The sequence below is a fragment of the Argopecten irradians genome, chromosome 11 (genome assembly GCF_041381155.1).
Source record: "Argopecten irradians isolate NY chromosome 11, Ai_NY, whole genome shotgun sequence".
NCBI lineage: Eukaryota > Metazoa > Mollusca > Bivalvia > Pectinida > Pectinidae > Argopecten > Argopecten irradians.
The window spans coordinates 33739097-33759141 of record NC_091144.1 but is presented as its reverse complement, the minus strand read 5'-3'; the positions used below and the strand labels follow the sequence as shown (position 1 = coordinate 33759141).

Sequence of the window (20045 nt, the reverse complement as noted above, 5' to 3'; positions counted from 1 at the left end):
TTATACTGAACTCTTAATATACAACACAAGCATGAATTGTATCGATAGCATTGTCTACTGTACGATTACAAATGATTAAATTCGCGACCAGAAACTATTGGTTCGGTCCTGACGTTATCTTAGCCGAGTGACGGGCACCCACACGGCTAATATTGACCCAGGAGTGTGCTCCTGTGTAAATCACCAAGTCTTAAAGGGTACCTTTCGGAGGCGATAGAGGAACTGTCTCGTCGTGGGTATGGTCCCCTCTGAACTTTAAACGACCTACTAAGACATATATCTAGGGTATGACGTATCAGAATCAAAATTGAAATAATAGAATGGGTGTGGTAGCAATGCACAGTCTATATATACGACATTTTCGAATTAAGTCACCCTCAAGGTGTTAGTAACCCTCTCGGCCAAGGAAATTTAGGAAAGAACTTTTTGATGTAGGTAACACATACTTATTCAAATTTTAAAATCATCATATTATAAAAAGTAATTTTTGAATTATGTTTTTAAGGATTTACAAAATTATACATATTCCTGAGGAACCATCATGACATGGCGACAAAACTAGCAAGAATATCGTCATTATTGTTATTTTTCTTATAATTAATTTTGACTGAGTTTTTTTGTTTTTTTGGTTTTTTTTTAATTTTAAATGTTATCATTGAAAGAATTTTTTTCGCTTTTCTGGCGTTTACAATTAAAGATGATGTCCCATTGTATATCTAAAATTTTAATTTGATAACGCATTGCGGCATTTTTTTTCTTCTAATACAAATGATGAATGGATATTGTTTTCTTTATTATCCATTTTTATATCAATTTTTGACAACAATATATGGAGAGAGGAGATGTTATGATATGTTTTCGTTTTTGTGTAAGGAGGAATAAGTAGGACAACAAAATGCCTGCAGCACAACTGTTGCTTATCATCGCCGCCATCTTGGGATTAGCGAGATGTCAACTCAAACCTACTGGTGAGTTAAATATTTTGTTATTAAATAATAAGGAGTAAATTAGACAGATATATCGGAAGGATTCCGGGTGTATAACAACTGTCGGTAATGCAGTGATATCAATACGTTTAAAGATGCTCCATCGCCGACAGAGCAAACGATACTTTGTTTTTACAATAACTGATGTTTTAATCGTTTATATATTTGTCTAATTAACACAAAATACAAATAAGATAATTTCTTTTGCTTTGTGTACATCCGCAAATCAGTAATTCATTTCAAATCGGGCATAGTGTCATGGATTTTTTGTTGGGACGCAATTAATTTTTTTTCTTAAATTGAAATGAGAAGTTCAAACTTTTCAATGGTGTAAAATAAGTAACTTTTGTAACTAAGGGAAATACTAATTCGTCTGCTCCTGTTTTTGATAGAGAAAACTACCATTCGTCAGCGATAGAGCATCTTTAATAACATATGACATTATTCATTATAGCGTAAACTTTCTCTCATTTTATGGTGGTTTTTTTTATCTCAAACTAGAGTTGTTTGAGAACAGCAAAGCTTGCCTTTGGCAGCTACATCAAGGACCTAAGAGCTTATTATGCAAGTACAGGGTGTCCCAAAAAACATGTCCCGAGTTTGACGCTTTATACAAAATATTTTGATAGATGGAGGAATTTGATCTATTTACCATGAGAAAGGTAGTGATCTGCTCTGTACAACGATATATAACAACCCGGACAAATACCTTTTTGTTAATACCTATATTGAAAATTGAGCGAAAGTCATATTTTGCTAATTTTGCGATTTGTTCAGAAAATCAATAACTTTCATTTTAAGATTGGGCGCAAGGTGTCCGCCCTTCTTTTCGATGATATGATGAATTCTGTCTTTAAAATTCCTCACCACCTCACAATTCTGTTATTCTACTTCCTGGAATGGACTGCATACATAGGTGACATTTTCATAACATTTCATTTCATTTACTTAAGTAGGGGATTTTCCAACCGCATTGTAGAGTTCAATATATTCAGCCTGAATCTTCATGGTGCTAGAAAGTCACCAAAATGTGACATCATCGATGATGTCATCATTTCTATTATGACGTAATCACACAAAATTATGATGTAATATGTACATGTGTACCCAATTAAGTTAAATTTGGATACTCCAGCTTTCCAAATCATTTTGAATTTCCATAAAAAGTTCAGTATTGTGAAAGTTATTACCTATCAAAGTTGGGACATGTTTTTTGGGACACCCTGTACATGTACACCAAATGTGTCTCTTGACATTCTCAAAATCATGTGTTTTACCCCTCAAATGAATGCCCATATCATAACATATGCAATCATTCACCAATATATCAAGGCAGAAACAAAGCAATGTTTAAATAGGCATCTTGAAATTCTCAATATTCTCAATGTTTATACTTAAATTATTTTTCCATACCCAAAGCATGACTTGTAAACTCATATTCATGTAGAAATCAATATCAATTATTACGGATAACAGTTTCTCAAAACTTGCACCAAAACCTTCAGCTGGTGATTTCGGACCATTTGACATCTTGAAATTATCAAAAACCCGCATTATCATCCTTAAAACAATAGTTTACACCCATCACAACACTAGCCTATCATAAATGTATAGTGTTTCAGTCATTCATTTTTCATCTAGGTAGTCGGTTTTAACACTGGCATGAACATTGAAATAACATGTCGATTTTTTTTCTGGATACTTCAGTTTCCGTCAACTCTAAAACCTAGCTTCGCGATCTTACAATCGAGCCTTTGAAGACAATGAATTGTATCAATTGTATTACATATATTTGTTTTGCAATTGAAGTAAACTAATTATAATTATTGATGTTTTACAAGCTAACCGATTCAATTTAAAACTTTATAATTCATTATTTATCCAGAAATTTTACGAGCAGCCACCAAATGATATGTGAAATGTCATATATGTACTTGCATATCAAAAGGTCTGCAATCCTTAATTATAAACAATATGCATATTAATTTACTAGTTACTATCAGTACTATCTACTTCATCATTTATTTGAATTATTGGTATTTGTCATATTTAATATAATATTTAGTATATAGTATTTTAAAGTTGATGGATGTGTTTGCTCCTTAATTAATATCAGCAACATCTAACGATAATATGGATATGAATTGCTTATTGATTCCATTCTGCTTCTATTGTCAAGTATAATTTTAATTTAGCAAAATAAACTAGACCCAACGAAGGGAATCAGATCACTTGTAGTCAAAGGGAATAAGCATCACAGAGATAAAGGCTTTTCAAAGATGGTGACATTGAATATGTTCCTCGGGAAAAAATATAGCCATAAAAAGTTGAGTTTCTCCAAAAGCAAGAAAGCTACAATGTTTTCATTTGGCTGTAATGCTAAAATATCATTCTGATTTCAAAAAAGTTAGAAATTTGAAGATAACTCGAATATTTTTTTTATGAAAAGTATAAATAATGAAATTTAATTGTAAATGTTGGCATACCATGTGTTCTCTTTGAATAATCTATTTAAATAGCCTTTGGTTAGCGACACGGTTGGCCTCAAAATCATTAAATTGTTGTAGCAGGACTGTACCATGGTTTGATGACTTTCCAATATTTTGACGGGTTTTTACCATCAAATGCATCGTTAAAACCAAGTGCATAAGTAGGTCACCTCAGGTAATATATATTAGCCATGCAATGATACCTGCAAATGCGAAAGAAGAGTAATGACCTATATAGATAAGTTTTAATCGATAGGAGTATATTTTAAAATTAAGTACACACTAGCTCCTATTTATATAATGACGAAACACGTGATACATAAAACAACATCCATGCCTCAATTAAATGTTAAATTAGACACGAACCCTGCTTTGTTTATTTGCTCTATTAAAAAATCTGCAAGTGACAACACTATGCAAATATAGGTCAAAGTTGGGTCGAACAAAATCCAGCTTATGAAACTGTGAAAACCATGTATCGGGGACTATAAAATTACCAGGCTTATCTCGGAGATTATTGAAGATCGAGATAACCGTCTGACCATAGTGAGCCTCCGTCGTGTATTACCCATCCTCAATGAACTTGAATGAAATTAATGTATTATATGTTCCGTAAGTTATATATCAATTATGGACCTTTGTTTCAGTCCATATGGTGTTATATCACCCGCGAAGAATAGGAAATGACCGAGGACGTTTCATATAAGATATTTTATAAAGTTTCTTTAACAAATTTCAAAAACATTCTCCAATGTGCTGTTAATTACAAGAAAAGCGTTGGCCATGGGACGCCACCCTGATAAATTCATCGTTTGGCACTAAAGTTCACTAGGGAATATTAACTCGGTGTTTCTAAAAATGGAAATACCGAGTCAATAAGCTAGCTATTAAACGTCACGTGATCATCTATTAGCCAACGATAACAGTGGAAAATCTATTATAGTTAATTAGAGGGTACAATATTCTGCTCTGTTATACGCCCGTAGAATTGATATAGGAGTTGTAGATTTCAAAAGTTCTCATTGAACCAGAGGAAAGATAAATTAACAACGGGTCTATATTCATAAAACAAACTGTCATATGTCCCCTCTACAATGTACTCTTCGAATTATATGATATAGTCATGCACTGTTCTTATTATTGGATACACATAACAGAAAGTACTTTATCATAACGCGGCCCCTAGATGTCGCTCACTCCACCCACGCACAAACGTTATGACTACCATAAACAGTGTCGCTACCTTTCATCTGACAAAGTGGTATTCCACCTGTAAATAGTTACGTCAGATTCCACCGTAGATAGGTATGTTATTAGGGTGGTTAACATTGTAAATCAAACTTACAAAACAGATGTAACAGTTGTTTTATATCAGATAAGTGTTTGACCACTGTATCAATTGTGTTGTAATATATTGTAGTTCAAAGGAACTGGGGTTTTGTTGTTGGAAGTGAAATATCGACTTCAAACACAAGGGTTTGATAACAACATTTGATCATGAAGTGCCAGTGCGACTTTTATTGTATGTCACACAATTACGTATATATAAATCATTAAACATTAACACATTAAACAAAGAAACAAAACACACCCACACATTCAAAGGTAACCAAAACATATAGATAAAAAAGAAAATATCCGCACAAATAAATATTACATTAGTATTAAATATTGATTTTCTGTATTCCATCTTTTTAGACGAACTGTTTAATTGTGTTTTGAACAATTGCCCTTACTGTAGTGCTGCAATTGTGTTTGTTCTTATTTGCGATCCTACAAATGGATTTACGTGAGATTGGAAACAGGCAAGAACTTAATAGGAAAATTGGGGTATCAACCAACACACAACTGTATACTTATCTAGCAAAGGTTTAGGAGACATTTAAGAGCAATTTAAATAAATCCGTTAATGGGAACGTTGACGTTTTCGTATCATAATATCGAATTATTTTTAGCTCAATATTTGTACATATTCGGAAGGAACTCCCTTTGAACGATTTAGATCCGGTTTCTAGGGTTGTGTTTTTTGATAATTTTAAAGGGGATTATAACCTTCAATCATTCACGCTTTCATGTTGTTTAAAGGAAATACGAGATACACATGTTATTTCGGTAATGATAGACATTTTTTTCAAAATTGTAAATAATCAAGAAGTTCTAACTTGGATCGGGCAGCAGGCAAAGTCTGTATACGTAAAACATTAGACCTAAATACGACATGAAGCCACAATAAAGCAAAAGGAAATGATTAAAAAAAGGTTCTGATCTCTATACATTAATTTTGTGCCTAATACTCTAATTTATAAATATGTTATAACTGGTTTAAAAATGCGTTGATAGAATGCTTATCAAATAAATGAGAAAGGTGATGGTTTTAATTCTAATACTGTGAACTATTTCTATTTACCTATGTGGGCGGTAGCTGATAAGATTGCTGTACCTATACAGATACACCATTGTCTGCAGCGACATGTGAAAACGAGTAATTGAATCATGGAAGATAAATCAGTTTGCATTTCAAAGCAATTGAATGTGGAAACGTGTTGCTGCGATACATTACCTTAGCTGTGAATTTTTGGGGACATGTTTTCAATCATTTTATTGGATTTTAAGTAACAGTTACGAAGGCATCTGTTTTCTTTTTACGTAGATAAATATGTCAAAAAGCCATGCTAATCTGGCTAAAACCCCAGATTATATATCGTAGTCCGAATATTGTTATTCCCGTAATGTAGACAGTTTGACACCTTGATAACTGGCGAGACGGCGTGTCTACCTGACCTCAATACAAGACATGGAAATCTTTCTTGACGCGCTTAATTTCGTCACCTCGAAATCAAATATCACTTTTAAATATGTATTCTGTTCTGATGTCAAATGTGATGCAGTTCTAACTAGCATCAGCCATGCTATATCTCTGTTAAAACATCTTGTCATATCTTGATGTCCCGGGTAGATTATTAAACAATTATAATAGATATTATTTTTAGATCAATAGAACCTAATAATGAGAGTTTTGTGGTTAGATCAATAGAACCTAATAATGAGAGTTTTGTGGTAGAACCTATGTGGTATAACCTGTATGGCATATATGGTATGACCTTTGTGGTATGACCTCTATAACCTATGTGGTAGGACTTTTATTAAATTCTTATGTTTCTTTACATATTGTATTGGCATCATCGTCGACATTTCAGGGGTTAATATGACTTTCGCAGATCACATCCCGTAACTCACTGAATGAAACCACTACCAGGTGTAGGCTGATTACGTGGGTAACCCTCCGTGACCCATACCAAAATACATGTAATACAATGTTTAATGTTTTATCAGTGTATGTTCTTGTGCTATGATGAACTTACTAATACATATTGGTCATTTGGAAATATCTTGAAAGTTTTGTGTAACTTTTTTTTCCCTTTACAGATTGTATGGATGACCTATGGGCCGAAGGGAAGCTCACGCCAGACATGATCACAGTGTCCTCACACAGCGCTGACAAGGCACAACTCAAATATGATGGTAGGTTGGACACCGATGTAACATATAACACACATTATTGATAACATATGTCTTTAAATGTAGGATTGTGGGTTAAATAAACATTATATAAACTACACTTCATAAGATTCACCAGACACAATGCGCTTAACAAGCAATTTAAAGTCATACAACAGAATCAGAAATCACACAAAAAAACTAAACTGAACTTAGACATACAAATATGACCTTTTACGTTGTTTTTTTCGAAATCATTTTGGTATTTGAAACTCATTTCTTAAGTTGACGAATGATTACATTTGTGTCGGACTCAAAAATTAAATTGATGCTCATCAGATGAAAACCTCACATGGATAATTGAAGCAATAGATCCAAATTTAAAATTCTATAATCTTATTCACTCGTATACAAATAATTGATGTGACTATATCATTAATACTTTTAACCCACACTCGAATACGGAATCATGCGCAGAAATCATATGTCTGGTCACAGATCTAATCAAATTTATTCAAAATTTGCTTTATCCTGATTTTCACTAAGAAAAGGATGGTGTGGTTTGAAAATAACTATGTAAAATACATCTTGAACTTCTTGATTGGATACTCATACATTATTCAACACTTTAATTTGGTTTGCCCTAGGACAAGGATGGTGCGGCGATAAAACAGCTAAAGAGAATTGGGTCGAAATAGACTTTGCAGAACCTACTATCATACATGAGATTCACATAACAAACAATAGGACGGCAGGCACTCCGAGGAATGTTGAATGGTTGACGGTGTTTGATAAACACACTGGTTGGAATAAACTGGTTCCAACGTTTGTAAGTTGAAAGATGAACCTAAAGTTTATACGAAAAAGTACCCATATTGTGTCTAAATAAAAATAAAGAGTGTACATCTTGTGTGTGGTAAGCATTCTATATATAATTGTATAACAATTAATTGTGTTTTTTTTTTAAAACATCTTTGAAACGCTTACAACAATCAGGACCCACATGAACTATTTATTGTATTTATTTCTGAAGAGTTGAAAGAACAGAGCTCAATGTATTTAATATGATATTCTTTTTTCAGGACACACAATTGAATAATAATTCGAAGAGTATTATGAACGCTGGAGGAAGCAACTTTATCAAAATGAGATTAAATATTTTGTCTTTTGATAAAAACCCTTGCATAAAGCTCCAGCTTTTCGGCTGTTCTCCGAAAGGTAAATGCAATCGACATCTTTCCTGATATTGGAGACATATCACTAGTGCAACATTTTAGATCAAGCTGGTGCTTTATCTTTTGAAGCGTCTATTTTTGTTTCGTTTTTGTAAATTAGTAGAAATATAGAAAATGTACGTATATACATATATACATTTTTTATTATGGATTTAACACATCATCGCAATATTTATTTCGCAAATTTACAAATTAAATTTAATATGTAAACGAAATATGGAAAAGGATATTGCTTTTTAGCAAGAAAAAAAGCTACATTAACGGAAAATACGTACCTTTACAGTAAGTTTTATAAATTTCAATTTCAATTCCCTTTGCATCACATCATATAAAATAATGTCGTCATCATTGACGATCACCAATTTTATGATTTGTTGAAATAGGTATTTCATCGTGGTTTAAATGGTTGCTATGTTTTATTTCGCAAACTTTAAATCTAATATTTCGTTATTTTGGGGTAATACTGGATACCTGATAATGATGAAAAAGATTGCTACATTTTGCAGCTGTGATGTAGAATGCTTAATTCTATTCTTACAGACAATTAGTTAAAAGTTATTATGTTATATTCTATTTAAACAAGCTAAACGAAGTATTGTGAACTGGGGGACGGACGCATACGTTGTACAATATGTAGAGGACGTAAAATAATAGAATTCCATTGTGACAAGGAAGAATTACGTTTTTAGCTGTTTTGAATTTGTTGTAGATGTTTGTCCGGACTGTCAGAATGGTGGCCAGTGTTTACAGAATGCTGTGTGCAGATGTCCATACGGCTTTGTCGGTAATCACTGCCAAACGGAAACCAGTATGTATTCATTATATTGTTCTTAAAGAAGTTGGCATCTCAATTCCTCATTGAAAACTACAATAAGTTTGACAATTTTATGATAGTAATAAGTACACAGCTTTATTGTTAATAACACACTTTCAATATTGATATTTCCCAGAAACAATTTCACGGAAAATGATTTCTTGGATAGCTATATGCGTACAATTTAGTTTGATGACAATGTAATTATTCTTTTAACTTTATTTATAGGTAAGCCACCACCAAACAGTAAGTATTTTTTTTTTATTTGTCTTCGACCACTGGACCTCGTCAACTCTCATTCGTTTAATAAGAGAACCCCGTTTATTTTATTGGTAACCAAACTTCTAGTTTACTCAAAAAATGTTTTACCATCGACTTTGTTTGATTAGTTTCGTTGGAAATGTCTAGAGACCCCTGTAAACTAAACAACGCAATGACTTTCTGAATGTACTGATTGTACTCTAGTGCTATTATGTTCATATCTTTTATCTTTATTATTTTTTCTTTGCACTAACAGCCATGTAATTCTACAGGAAAAACAATGAACATTAGTTTTATGTCGCTATTCCACTTCAAACAATTTTACTGTCACAATGACAAAATAATCAGGCTGTGTCGTCAACTTTGCTTTCATCACATAACTACGATATGAATACAATAATAATTCCAATAACACTAAATATATAGGTAACAACTGTGAACACCTATCGATCATATGGAATATGTGACCTTGTCTTGTAGTTTGTACGGACAGACAAGGACTTGGAAATAACTCCTTGACGTCCGATAACTTACGTGTCTCCTCTAGTGCTCCACATCAAACCAAGGAAATGGGGAGACTCAACTACTGCTGCAGAGGTCGGTTTACATGTAAAAAAAACTTGTTTTAAATGTGGCATAATCTGGAAATTGCTCAGCTGTAAACTTTTACAGCTTCGATGTTAATCGTAATCTTAATTACGTTTTACATAGTAATGAAATGCTTTATTTGTTTTGTATATATTTGTATTGGTGTGCGTCATTTGACTTAAGCCATTTTGCGAAAGTCTCGGAAATAACCATTTTATTTTCAGCAATAAAGAATTAGCAATGAATGATTTTGAATTCGTAAGACTCTTATGTTGATGTTATAATCTGATCTCCATGAACTGAAATAATGTATGCAAATTACATGAAGAATTCCAATAATACGGTAAAGCCTAACATAACGGTCACCTCCGTAATAAGACCATCTGCTTAATAGGACCACTGTGAAGGTGACAATTACACCTTTTTTATTGCCAGGAGATGCTTTCGGCGCTTGGTGCCCCGATCCTTCTGACGCCAAGCCTTGGTACGAGGTCACCTTCCCTTCTCCAATGGCCTTTGGTGGACTAGAGATCCAACAACCTTCCACGCCAGGAGTTCTCACACCGCCATCTAAATACATGAAGACTTATCGACTGGAGATTGTGTTGTCAGAAGACTCCCTAAAACAATGGAGAGTTGTTGCTCCGGTTCGTATTTAATCCAGAAAGTCAAATTGACTGAGGCATACCTAGTGTTTATCAGTATATGGTAGACCACTGCTTAATATACAAAAGCTGTGCACGTATTTAGTACATTTATTATCTGAATATGAATTTATTTAAGTAACTCTTTTTTTATTGGTGGACTCTTTTCTCTAAGAAAAAAAAGCTGTAGTATCAACCAACCGTTTTAAACGGTGATGCCATAATACGTTATTTGCTGATAACATAATTAATTTTAAGCCAATGAGAATGCTTGATACAAGCAAAATTGAATTATGTAGTCATATAAAGTATTCGAATCTTTTTTGCAGATATGATATTAATTCATGGAACATTATTAACGAAAAAAATCTATTTACATAAAGTAAACCATGGTCAGGACAAAAATAAGATTAAAGTGTATATAAAATTGTTATGTTTTGATTGTAGTCCCTTGATGCTATATCGAACGCAACCATCAGTAAGTCATTTCTGTCTGTCAATCCTCACGTTGCTATCGACGCCCTGAAGATCTACCCTCTGACCAATCAGGGAGAGTCTTGTTTCCGTTTTGATGTTCTCGGCTGTGATCCGTCAAGTAAGTGTTTTAGTTTTAGGTTTCTCACTTCATAGAGAGTAATCTAACTTATGGCAAAATAAAAATGAATGCATATCAATATTTTGAAGACATAGTAAGCGTGTTAGCCTTCCAAGAGTTATTAAAGGATGAGAACATGATTATAATGGCACTACGACAATTTCGTGGTTTTATATGCTAAGGTTTTCAGTGTGTCAGTAAAATAAAGCACACTCTTTATTAAATGATATAAAACTCAGTTGCATTTCTTTAAATCGTATTGATTATCAAATATAGCACCTGGGTAGCATTGTTATAGCTACATCCGAGCCAATGTCAAAACTTACCTTATTATAGTCATTTACTTTGAAAGACAAAGAGAAACAATACATACTATTTTAAAGGAACAAAACTACTATTTACATAATAAGAATTGCTTATTAAAGCAATATGGTTTCTTTACACATTGCATTCGACTTTGTCAAGTTAAAATTACATTGACAACATTTCTTGTGGTAACAGAACTCTGTATTACCGGGTTTTGTAAGAATGGTGGAACCTGTATTGGTCAGAATGAATGTTCCTGTGCACAAGGATTTTATGGAGCGGACTGTAGTGGTGGGTACTAATGAATTACAAAATTTGATTTTAGTTACCTTTGTTAGCTCATATTATCTATTTAGAGGGAAAATGTTTGAGAAGTGATAGCAAACAAAACCGTTGTGAAACCGTTACATTGACTTGGATAAATCAATCTTTTAAATGAAAGTGTTCTTTTTGGTTTTTGTTGTTTTTGTATGGACATTTGTGATCACTTAAAGAAATTCGTAAAAGCATATTTTTGTAAGAATGCAACCTCATATACACCCTTTGGTATATAACTTCTTTGACTCATATCTTTAACTGTATAATACGATATATATACAACGTATTTTCAAAATATTTTTATCATATAAATATACACAAAACAAGTAGAATGTATTTTAATCCCTCTACTATGTTTTTATTTACAGTTACCACGCTAATGACGACTGTATTCGAAATAACAAGCATTGTCAACCAAATCATCAAAACGACAACGACCTTGACCTTCCGAATACATGGACAGGTGACCTTGACATCCACATCCCTCGGACAGGCAATGCATGTGACTGGCGTTAACAGTTACGTGTCCGTCGATAAAGCCACATTCCCGTCATGCCTTCGCGACTTAAGATCTTGTTCCTCAGGATTCACGATTAATCTAAATGTCATGTTTAACAAGTTGGAGGAAAATACGTATATCATCTCCAATGGCGGGGATCGTCCTGACGGCATTGGACTCGCTTTATATTACGCCAACAAACAAATTCACTACGTCGTGTCGACCGACACCATGATATGGACATTACAAACAACGACAAATATAGCACTGAATGTGTGGCAGCATCTTGAGATATCGTGGAGTACATCCCTCGGCATCGAACTTTTCAAGAATGGTCAACTAATTGGCAGCACGACTCGTCCTCAGCCTCGCCCGGCGCCAACTAAGATCGTTGCAAGGGACATGACTCTTGGTTTCGGTTACACCAGTACCTCTACGGAAGTATCGTTAACATTTAATGGACTGAAGACATACGACGCTAAGAGGACAGATTTAGTGAATCAAGGCGTCATTACCGGTAGGCAGAATTCAATATAACATTACTTAATGTATTAGTGTAACACTTGAAGTTGATATTTCCTCAACCTTTGACACCATAAACATTTAATTGCATTTACAGAGTTAGCTCCCTTGCGAGTAGGCTTCCAATATGACGTCATTATTTTTGAACGAAATCCACGTCGTTTTCTCTGGAAAACATAACGTTACACTCTCAACCGCATGATATCCGCAAGGGCAGATAACTTTGTAATATGTAAATACAGAATACAATCATACCAAACAATATTTAACATATAGAGAGAGTTTTTTTTTATTATTGATAAATCAACATAAGTTGAATGATGGCTTACGTTGTAGTCAGAATAACTATGACAAGAGAAACAAAAGTTAGTGTTACTGTTTGTGTCCGGTAGATATGTATATCGATATCAAGAAGTATCCAGGTATTTTTTATGTAGTTCCTATAAGTTCTTTATCACAATGTATAACATTGACAACATGTTTTTGGTTTTTAAATCTGTCATTAGCTACAACCTTAAAGATGCTCCACCGCCGACAGAGCATAACTGATATTCATCACTTTAACAATAATTTGTGTTTACTCATGAATATATGTGTCAAATTAACACAAAAAACTAATATAAAATAATTTGTTTTGCATTTGGTGCATGCGCAATCCGTACTTCATTCCATATAGAATATAGTGCCACGGATTTTTTTCGGGATGCAATTAATTATTTTTTGTAATTTTAACTTGAAGTAAAAATCGAAGCTCAAACTTTCCAATTGCGGTAATGGTGTAAAGTAAGTAACTTCTGTAACTGAAGAAAAATACTAAATCGTCTGCTGCTGTTTTTTATAGTGAAAAAATACCATTTGTCAGCAGTGGAGTATCTTTAAATAGGGTATTGCATTTGTATTTTGCAGTGTTAAGTATTTTTGTATTCGAAAAGAACATTTACAGTCAATTTTAATTGAATGTTCTTGAAAAATAGACTAATAAAGATGTTTTTATACAGGTGCCATTATCATATTAACATTTATTATTAAGTTCATTGTTGGAGGTAATATTGAGCTACATAAACATACGTTTTTCACATTTTACTGATTCCAGTTCCACCACCAACAAGTTCTACCAAGGCAACTGAGGCAACCTCAAGTGAGTTTCACTTCAACGAAGCATGTGTCGTTGCAACCAGATAAATACCCAAAATCATGCTATTTGTCTTCACGGGAGCATATGGGAGTTCTTTGTCAATAGTTTCGGGGTTGAGATAAATGATGATCTACCAGTGTACCACCAGCTTTGGGGCTTTTTGTTGAATACTGACCACGGATCTTTTGTTTATGTTATGTGATTTTACTATACAACCAAAAATTAAGATTTTTCCTTAACTTCTCTGTTTTTTCCTATGGAAAATTTTAAGTTAAGGAATTCCTTAAAAATAAGGAATGTTCATAAAAATGGTCCCAATCCCTACACCAGAATCCATGTAGTACAATTTGTAATTTATATTTATCATCTAAAAACCTTCTTATGGATGTACACCTCTGAGAAGTCAAAATTTTCTTGTATTAAACTTTTTTTCTCATATAGATTTTTGGAAAAAGGAGTTCATACCATAAAAGAAAATGAAAGAAAAAACATATGTCCGTGTGCTCGTTTTTGAGCTTTTGTCACTCAAAGACACCTAGTTGACAAAATATTGGATTTTATGGGAATTTTGCCGTTTTGACCATATAAGATAGAGATTAAAGCCATAATTTCCTAATGAGGTGTTTGACATGTATGAATGTTTGTAGAATTCATTTTCTAGTAGTCTTCTTTAAAAATATACCAGTTTTGATCAATTAGACTAATATATTTTCTCAGAATAACAACTTATGCTACCCCTACCCCTTAATTTTGTGCTACCAAATGCACCATTTTCAGCCATTTTTGCCAAATTTAACCCTTTATAAAAAAAGTTCTGGTATTAAACTTTTGTTATTATTTTGCATATCAATAGGGAAACGGTTGTTCTTTCTAAATCAGGAAGAAAAATTGGGGGTCCGTGTGCTTACTTTTTTGCCCCATTTGAATTTTTGTTATTTTTCATTATTTTAGAGTAAAAAATAAAAGTGCCCAAATTACCATTAAATGTAAAAATAAAGTCACAAAAGTGTATCGTTTCACATATTAATGCTCAATATTTTAATTACTACAAACCTAGTAACGATTTGCAACAAAAATTAGCTAAATACAGCTAAAAATGCCGGCGCAGTAATGATTTAAGTAACAACAATTTCAGTAAAAAATGGTAAAACTGTGGCTCTACTTGAAGCAAAAAAAGACACAATTTCAAAATGGCCGCCAAATGGGCCATTTCTTAAAATCCCCGTATAAAAAAATCTACTAAAAATAGAAATGTAATTTTTTGACAAAATTTGCATCTGGCAACTTGCTACAGATACTGATAAATTATATATGAAAATCTCATAACTTCTTTGGTCTATGTTGAAACGAGACTTCAACGGGACCAAAACCTCAGAAGAATACATCCTTATTATAATTATGATCTTAAAATCAACATGTTTATGTCAAATATAATTGCTTATTTCATAAAATACAATCATATTGTAAAGATTCATTTTCTTTAGCTTTTTGTATATATACTTCGTGGTACGAGTATATACACATAATGATATTAGTGCACACCTGCTTTAATTATACTTTGTTTTACCTTAGCATCGTCAGTGAAACCCAGCACCTCTTCAATTGCACCGACAACAAAGGCATCGCCTTCAGGTATAAAATCGCACACTATTTTACTGAAACTTTATTTTGGCGTAAAATAGCAAAATCCCTGACTAAGTGTTACAAAAATAAACAGCTGCCTACAAAAGCCAAGGGGACCAATATTATATAAACGTACAGTGCAAATAAATTCATGAATTTACTGTGAATTGTCGGCCACAGAAACCAGTCTTAATGCATTTATTGTCCTTCCTTATAATACGACGGTTAAGTATTAACTTACATTATCCAGTTTTGACCATTGTAATTTTGGAAGTTCTAAAAATAAACTCGTCTAACTCTTTGAAAGCGAGGCTGCGTGTCAAATTATGTTCTTTGCATGCAGAGCGTTTTGATGAAAACATTTTATTTGTAGACTATTTCATAAGAAATGATAGTGGATATATTAACATCATATTTATTGACTATTCATTTCAAATCGTGAGATTCGATTGCAACAAAGAAAAACACTTAATTAAGTCGCTGCGTAATTTAATTCGTTAAATTACATGGTTTCAATAGTAACACTTTTCAACGCTGAAATCGAATTATCGGGATACTTTAATAATTTCCCGACAAAATGTAAATGTTAGAAAGACAAAGTTCTTAATAAACAGCAATAGAATATTTAAATTAATGTGAAGCAACTTCGTATTCCAAGATTCCCATACTTGAATTCCGTCCGAAAGGTGAGTTGATGCATTTTTCCTTGTGTTGCAGTGACAACAAAAGCACCAATTCACTCGTTGGATTTCACATTCTTGGAAATAAAGAACAACATTTTGATAACCCCTCTACACAACTTTACCGTGTATGGAACTCCAAGTATCGTACCGGAAGTAAACGGAAGTGCTGTCCTGGTGCTCAACAAAACTGGCCAGTATGTCGAACTACCCAATACCGGCTTGCAATGCTTGCAGGACCTCACTTCCTGTGATAATGGATTCACACTAAATGTGGAAATCAAATTCCGAAACTCTACTATAACTGACAAGCAATACATCTTCTCAAGCGGGGGAGACATGGTAGGCACTTCCGGAATAGCACTTTATCTTTGGAAAATGGAACTGTATTGTGCAGTAAAATGGAATAAAATTATTTGGACATCCAAATCGAAAATCAACTTTGATCACACCGAATGGCATACCTATCAAGTTTCGTGGAATGAAGCTGACGGCTTTATAGTTTACATTGACGGACACCTTTTCATGAATCACACGATACGCTTGCCGAATCCTAACCAGCCAGATGTTCATTCTCTACTGATTGCCAAAGGTCATGGTTCAACAAGCACGACTTTCCTGGATATCAGAAACCTGTTTGCATGGACAGCATCACGTGATGTTCTCATTCATCAACATATAATTCAAGGTATTCACAAACAAGCCATGAAAGGTCTTGTTATTAATAGAAAATTCCACATAATTTAGGAAATACAGGTGGTCTGTACATTTTTGAAATTATAATGTATATAATATCAATTATGGACCTTTGCTGAGGTCAATATGGTGTTGTAACACCCTGGTAAAATCAAATAAATATGATATTCATATTATATTAACCAGGTGACAGTGTATAAACAAGTGCGAATGGTAGAATATCGGAGCATATATATTATTATAATTCAATTTTGCTTGTTACGAGCATTTTCATTGGCTTAAAAAATTTACTTTATCAGCCCATAAAGGAAAAAATGGCGTCGCCGTTTATAACGTTGCTTCTGATTGGCTGAGATGACGGCGTAATGATTTCATAGACAAAAGAGTCCCAAAATGAATTTTGAATATTGAAGAGATTATCTTTCGTAAATTGAATTATAAGGATTAATTTGAATATATTTTTTATGTTATGGAGATATAACACAAAAATCTGAGTGTACTCTCATCATAAACCGCTTCGCGGTTTATTTAGAGTACACTCAGATTTTTGTGTTATAACTCCATAACATAAAAAATATATTCAAGTTAATCCTTATATATTGTGAATTAAAATAGATTGCTCATTTGTTCAACATCATGTCTCCGACCGTGTTCATAGATAAGAAGCTGAAAAGTATGAACTTACATATAGAAAAATTCGCTCATTTACTACAAATTAGGTTGAGTGTTTATTCATTGTTTGATTGTTCTTCCATTTCTAGAGTACACCACAGTGAAAGCAACAACAGTTTCCACTTCATCAAGTAAGTATATCTATTTTGAAAGAAGAGAGGCAATACAAATACGACGTATTTTCCTTTAAGGATGTTTGTTTGTGAAAACATTGGTCTGCATATTTTACATTCATTAAATCTGTTAAAGTTAGGTTCCTTCGTAATAATAATAAAAATGTTCATTTTCCACAAATATATTAAAATTTTGTTCCTGGGTTATATAAGCTATAAGTTTTGCGTTTATACCAATGTTATGAAGTAACTGGAAGTATACATGGATGAAGCGATGTTTGACTATCCAGAATAACTAATTAATATATGATTACTCACACTGCAAATCACTTTATAAAGTTGGTATTAACACAAATCCAATAACTTATATAACAAAATATATATACACGAAGGAAATTATGTTTGAACGAAATTACGTTGAAAGACGCGGAAACCCATTTAAAAACGGCCGGGAAAACCGTAACTATCACATCCATACTCTATATCCCAAGCCCTTTCTGACCATCAAGGATATTTCTCCGTATTTATCTCTATCCTGTTGTTGATAAGAGGGACTAAAACCTATTTTATTTCACGGTCGACTGAAAATAAAACTTTGGAAAGGTTTGTATGCACATACATATAATTGGTAATATGACTATGAAAGCAAACAGGTTAAATACAGAATTGGTCACGGTGAGTAATACTGAATCACACGCTTGATTGAGTACAGCTTAATCGTGGAAAATCTTTAGTTCTAATACTTTTTCAGACAATGTTTCACTTATTCAAGAATGGTTATATATAAAAAAAAAAGATTGGTTCACACGAACATGAAATATAACTTCACTAGATTTTTGAAGATGCACGGAGTTAATGTATTGCCTGTAATGAAACTCATCAGTTACTGAATCTCTTTAATGTACAAATTATTTCATTATTCTCGGAAGCCAGAGATTGTGACTAATTTCCTTTATGAGGCTTTCCAGAGCTGTATTTGGCCAGCTTTCAAATAAAATATGTGATTTACAATATGCATTGCTTCTGAATTGCTTTTTCTACCGGATACTAGATTGTTGTTTACCTCTTATTGTAGTTACTGACGGATTTAGTAGTAAATACTTGTGGTAACAAATGACTTAAGTAGCAAATAATTGTAGTTACTGATGAATTAAGTAGCAAATAATTGTAGCATTAAATGGATTTAGCTACAAATAATTGTAGTAACTTCTGAACTTTAGAGTTCAGAGTTCAGAGTTTAAAGTTATCAACACATAATTTGTAGTCTTTTTAACTTTCTTTGTATTAAACATGACTTAACAAAATTTAATAAATAATAGTAAATGATTTTAACGATTAAATATTTATCTTTTGAAAAAAGCAAAAACAACACCTACAATAACTAAAGCACCACTAACAACCCCAACAACGAAGGCTCCGACAACAACTCCAACAACGAAAGCGCCGACAACAACCCCAACAACTAAAGCGCCGACAACAACACCAACAACGAAAACGCCGACAACAACACCAACAACTAAAGTGCCGACAACAACACCAACAACTAAAGCGCCGACAACAACAACAACTACGAAAGCGCCGACAACAAAACCATCGATAGTAACTTACAGCTGGTCATTTACGAAAGTTAATCAGACGACATTGGTGACCTCGGATAACATTACCCTACAGGTGTATGGCGGTGCTACTGTGGATCCACATGTGGGAGGGCTCCACATCACCCAGACCACACACTATATAGACTTCGGCGGGCATACCAACATGTGTCTAGGTAACCTGGAGAGGTGTCAGTCCGGTATCACGTTTGAGGTGGAGGTGGAGTTTAAACATCTTTATGAGAACACTATCCTGTTGTCCAGTGGTGGGGAGCGGCCAGACGGGACAGGGATAGCCCTGGTCTACAGATTTGGTCAGATCCAATGTGTTGTCTCCACCACGACCGTGTCATGGTACGCGTCTGTACCAAGGGACAAACTCACCCTATCCTCCTTCAATTCGATCGTTGTCTCGTGGTCGGCTGACAAAGGTTTGATATTATACGTGGATAAGCAGATAGTAGATTTCAGTACGACACAGATATCACATGAAGTTGCCACCAACACAAACCAACACCTGTACATCGGACAGCCTCCGTCAGTGACGACATCAACCCAAGTCGATTTCTACCTCAAGTCCATCAAATGCTGGCAAGTTTGGATAGACATCATCATCGACATTGATATCATTATCGGCTTCCCACCAAGTAAAGGTGTGTTATTTAACAGTGTCCAATCTTTTTATCTTTTTTTTTCTTCGTCAGCTTAACAATGCATTCCACATCATTCGAATAGTCTAAATATCAAAGAGTTACCTCATTTTTGTTGAAGATTTT

General features: G+C 33.6%; 1 protein-coding gene across 3 annotated transcripts in view; it reads left to right on the top strand.

Annotated features, from left to right (window-relative positions):
* The first annotated feature begins 213 nt into the window (after positions 1–213).
* Positions 214–20045, top strand: part of LOC138335361 (uncharacterized) — a 33825-nt gene continuing 13993 nt past the window's right edge. Inside the window, exons 1-17 of one of the 3 annotated variants that reach the window (XR_011210268.1) lie at positions 214–431; positions 874–968; positions 6902–6997; positions 7621–7802; positions 8056–8191; positions 8918–9016; positions 9251–9268; positions 9764–9880; positions 10307–10518; positions 10963–11110; positions 11612–11707; positions 12103–12750; positions 13849–13893; positions 15463–15522; positions 16231–16881; positions 17651–17692; positions 19035–19922. Coding sequence is in view for 2 of the 3 variants with exons in the window: in XM_069284415.1 (XP_069140516.1) it covers positions 896–968; positions 6902–6997; positions 7621–7802; positions 8056–8191; positions 8918–9016; positions 9251–9268; positions 9764–9880; positions 10307–10518; positions 10963–11110; positions 11612–11707; positions 12103–12750; positions 13849–13893; positions 15463–15522; positions 16231–16881; positions 17651–17692; positions 19035–19922 (3511 nt within the window). In the remaining variant the exon portion in view is untranslated. Of the gene's footprint in view, positions 969–6901; positions 6998–7620; positions 7803–8055; positions 8192–8917; positions 9017–9250; positions 9269–9763; positions 9881–10306; positions 10519–10962; positions 11111–11611; positions 11708–12102; positions 12751–13848; positions 13894–15462; positions 15523–16230; positions 16882–17650; positions 17693–19034; positions 19923–20045 lie in introns of all 3 variants that reach the window. The other 2 variants (XM_069284415.1, XM_069284416.1) reach the window with 2 other exon arrangements.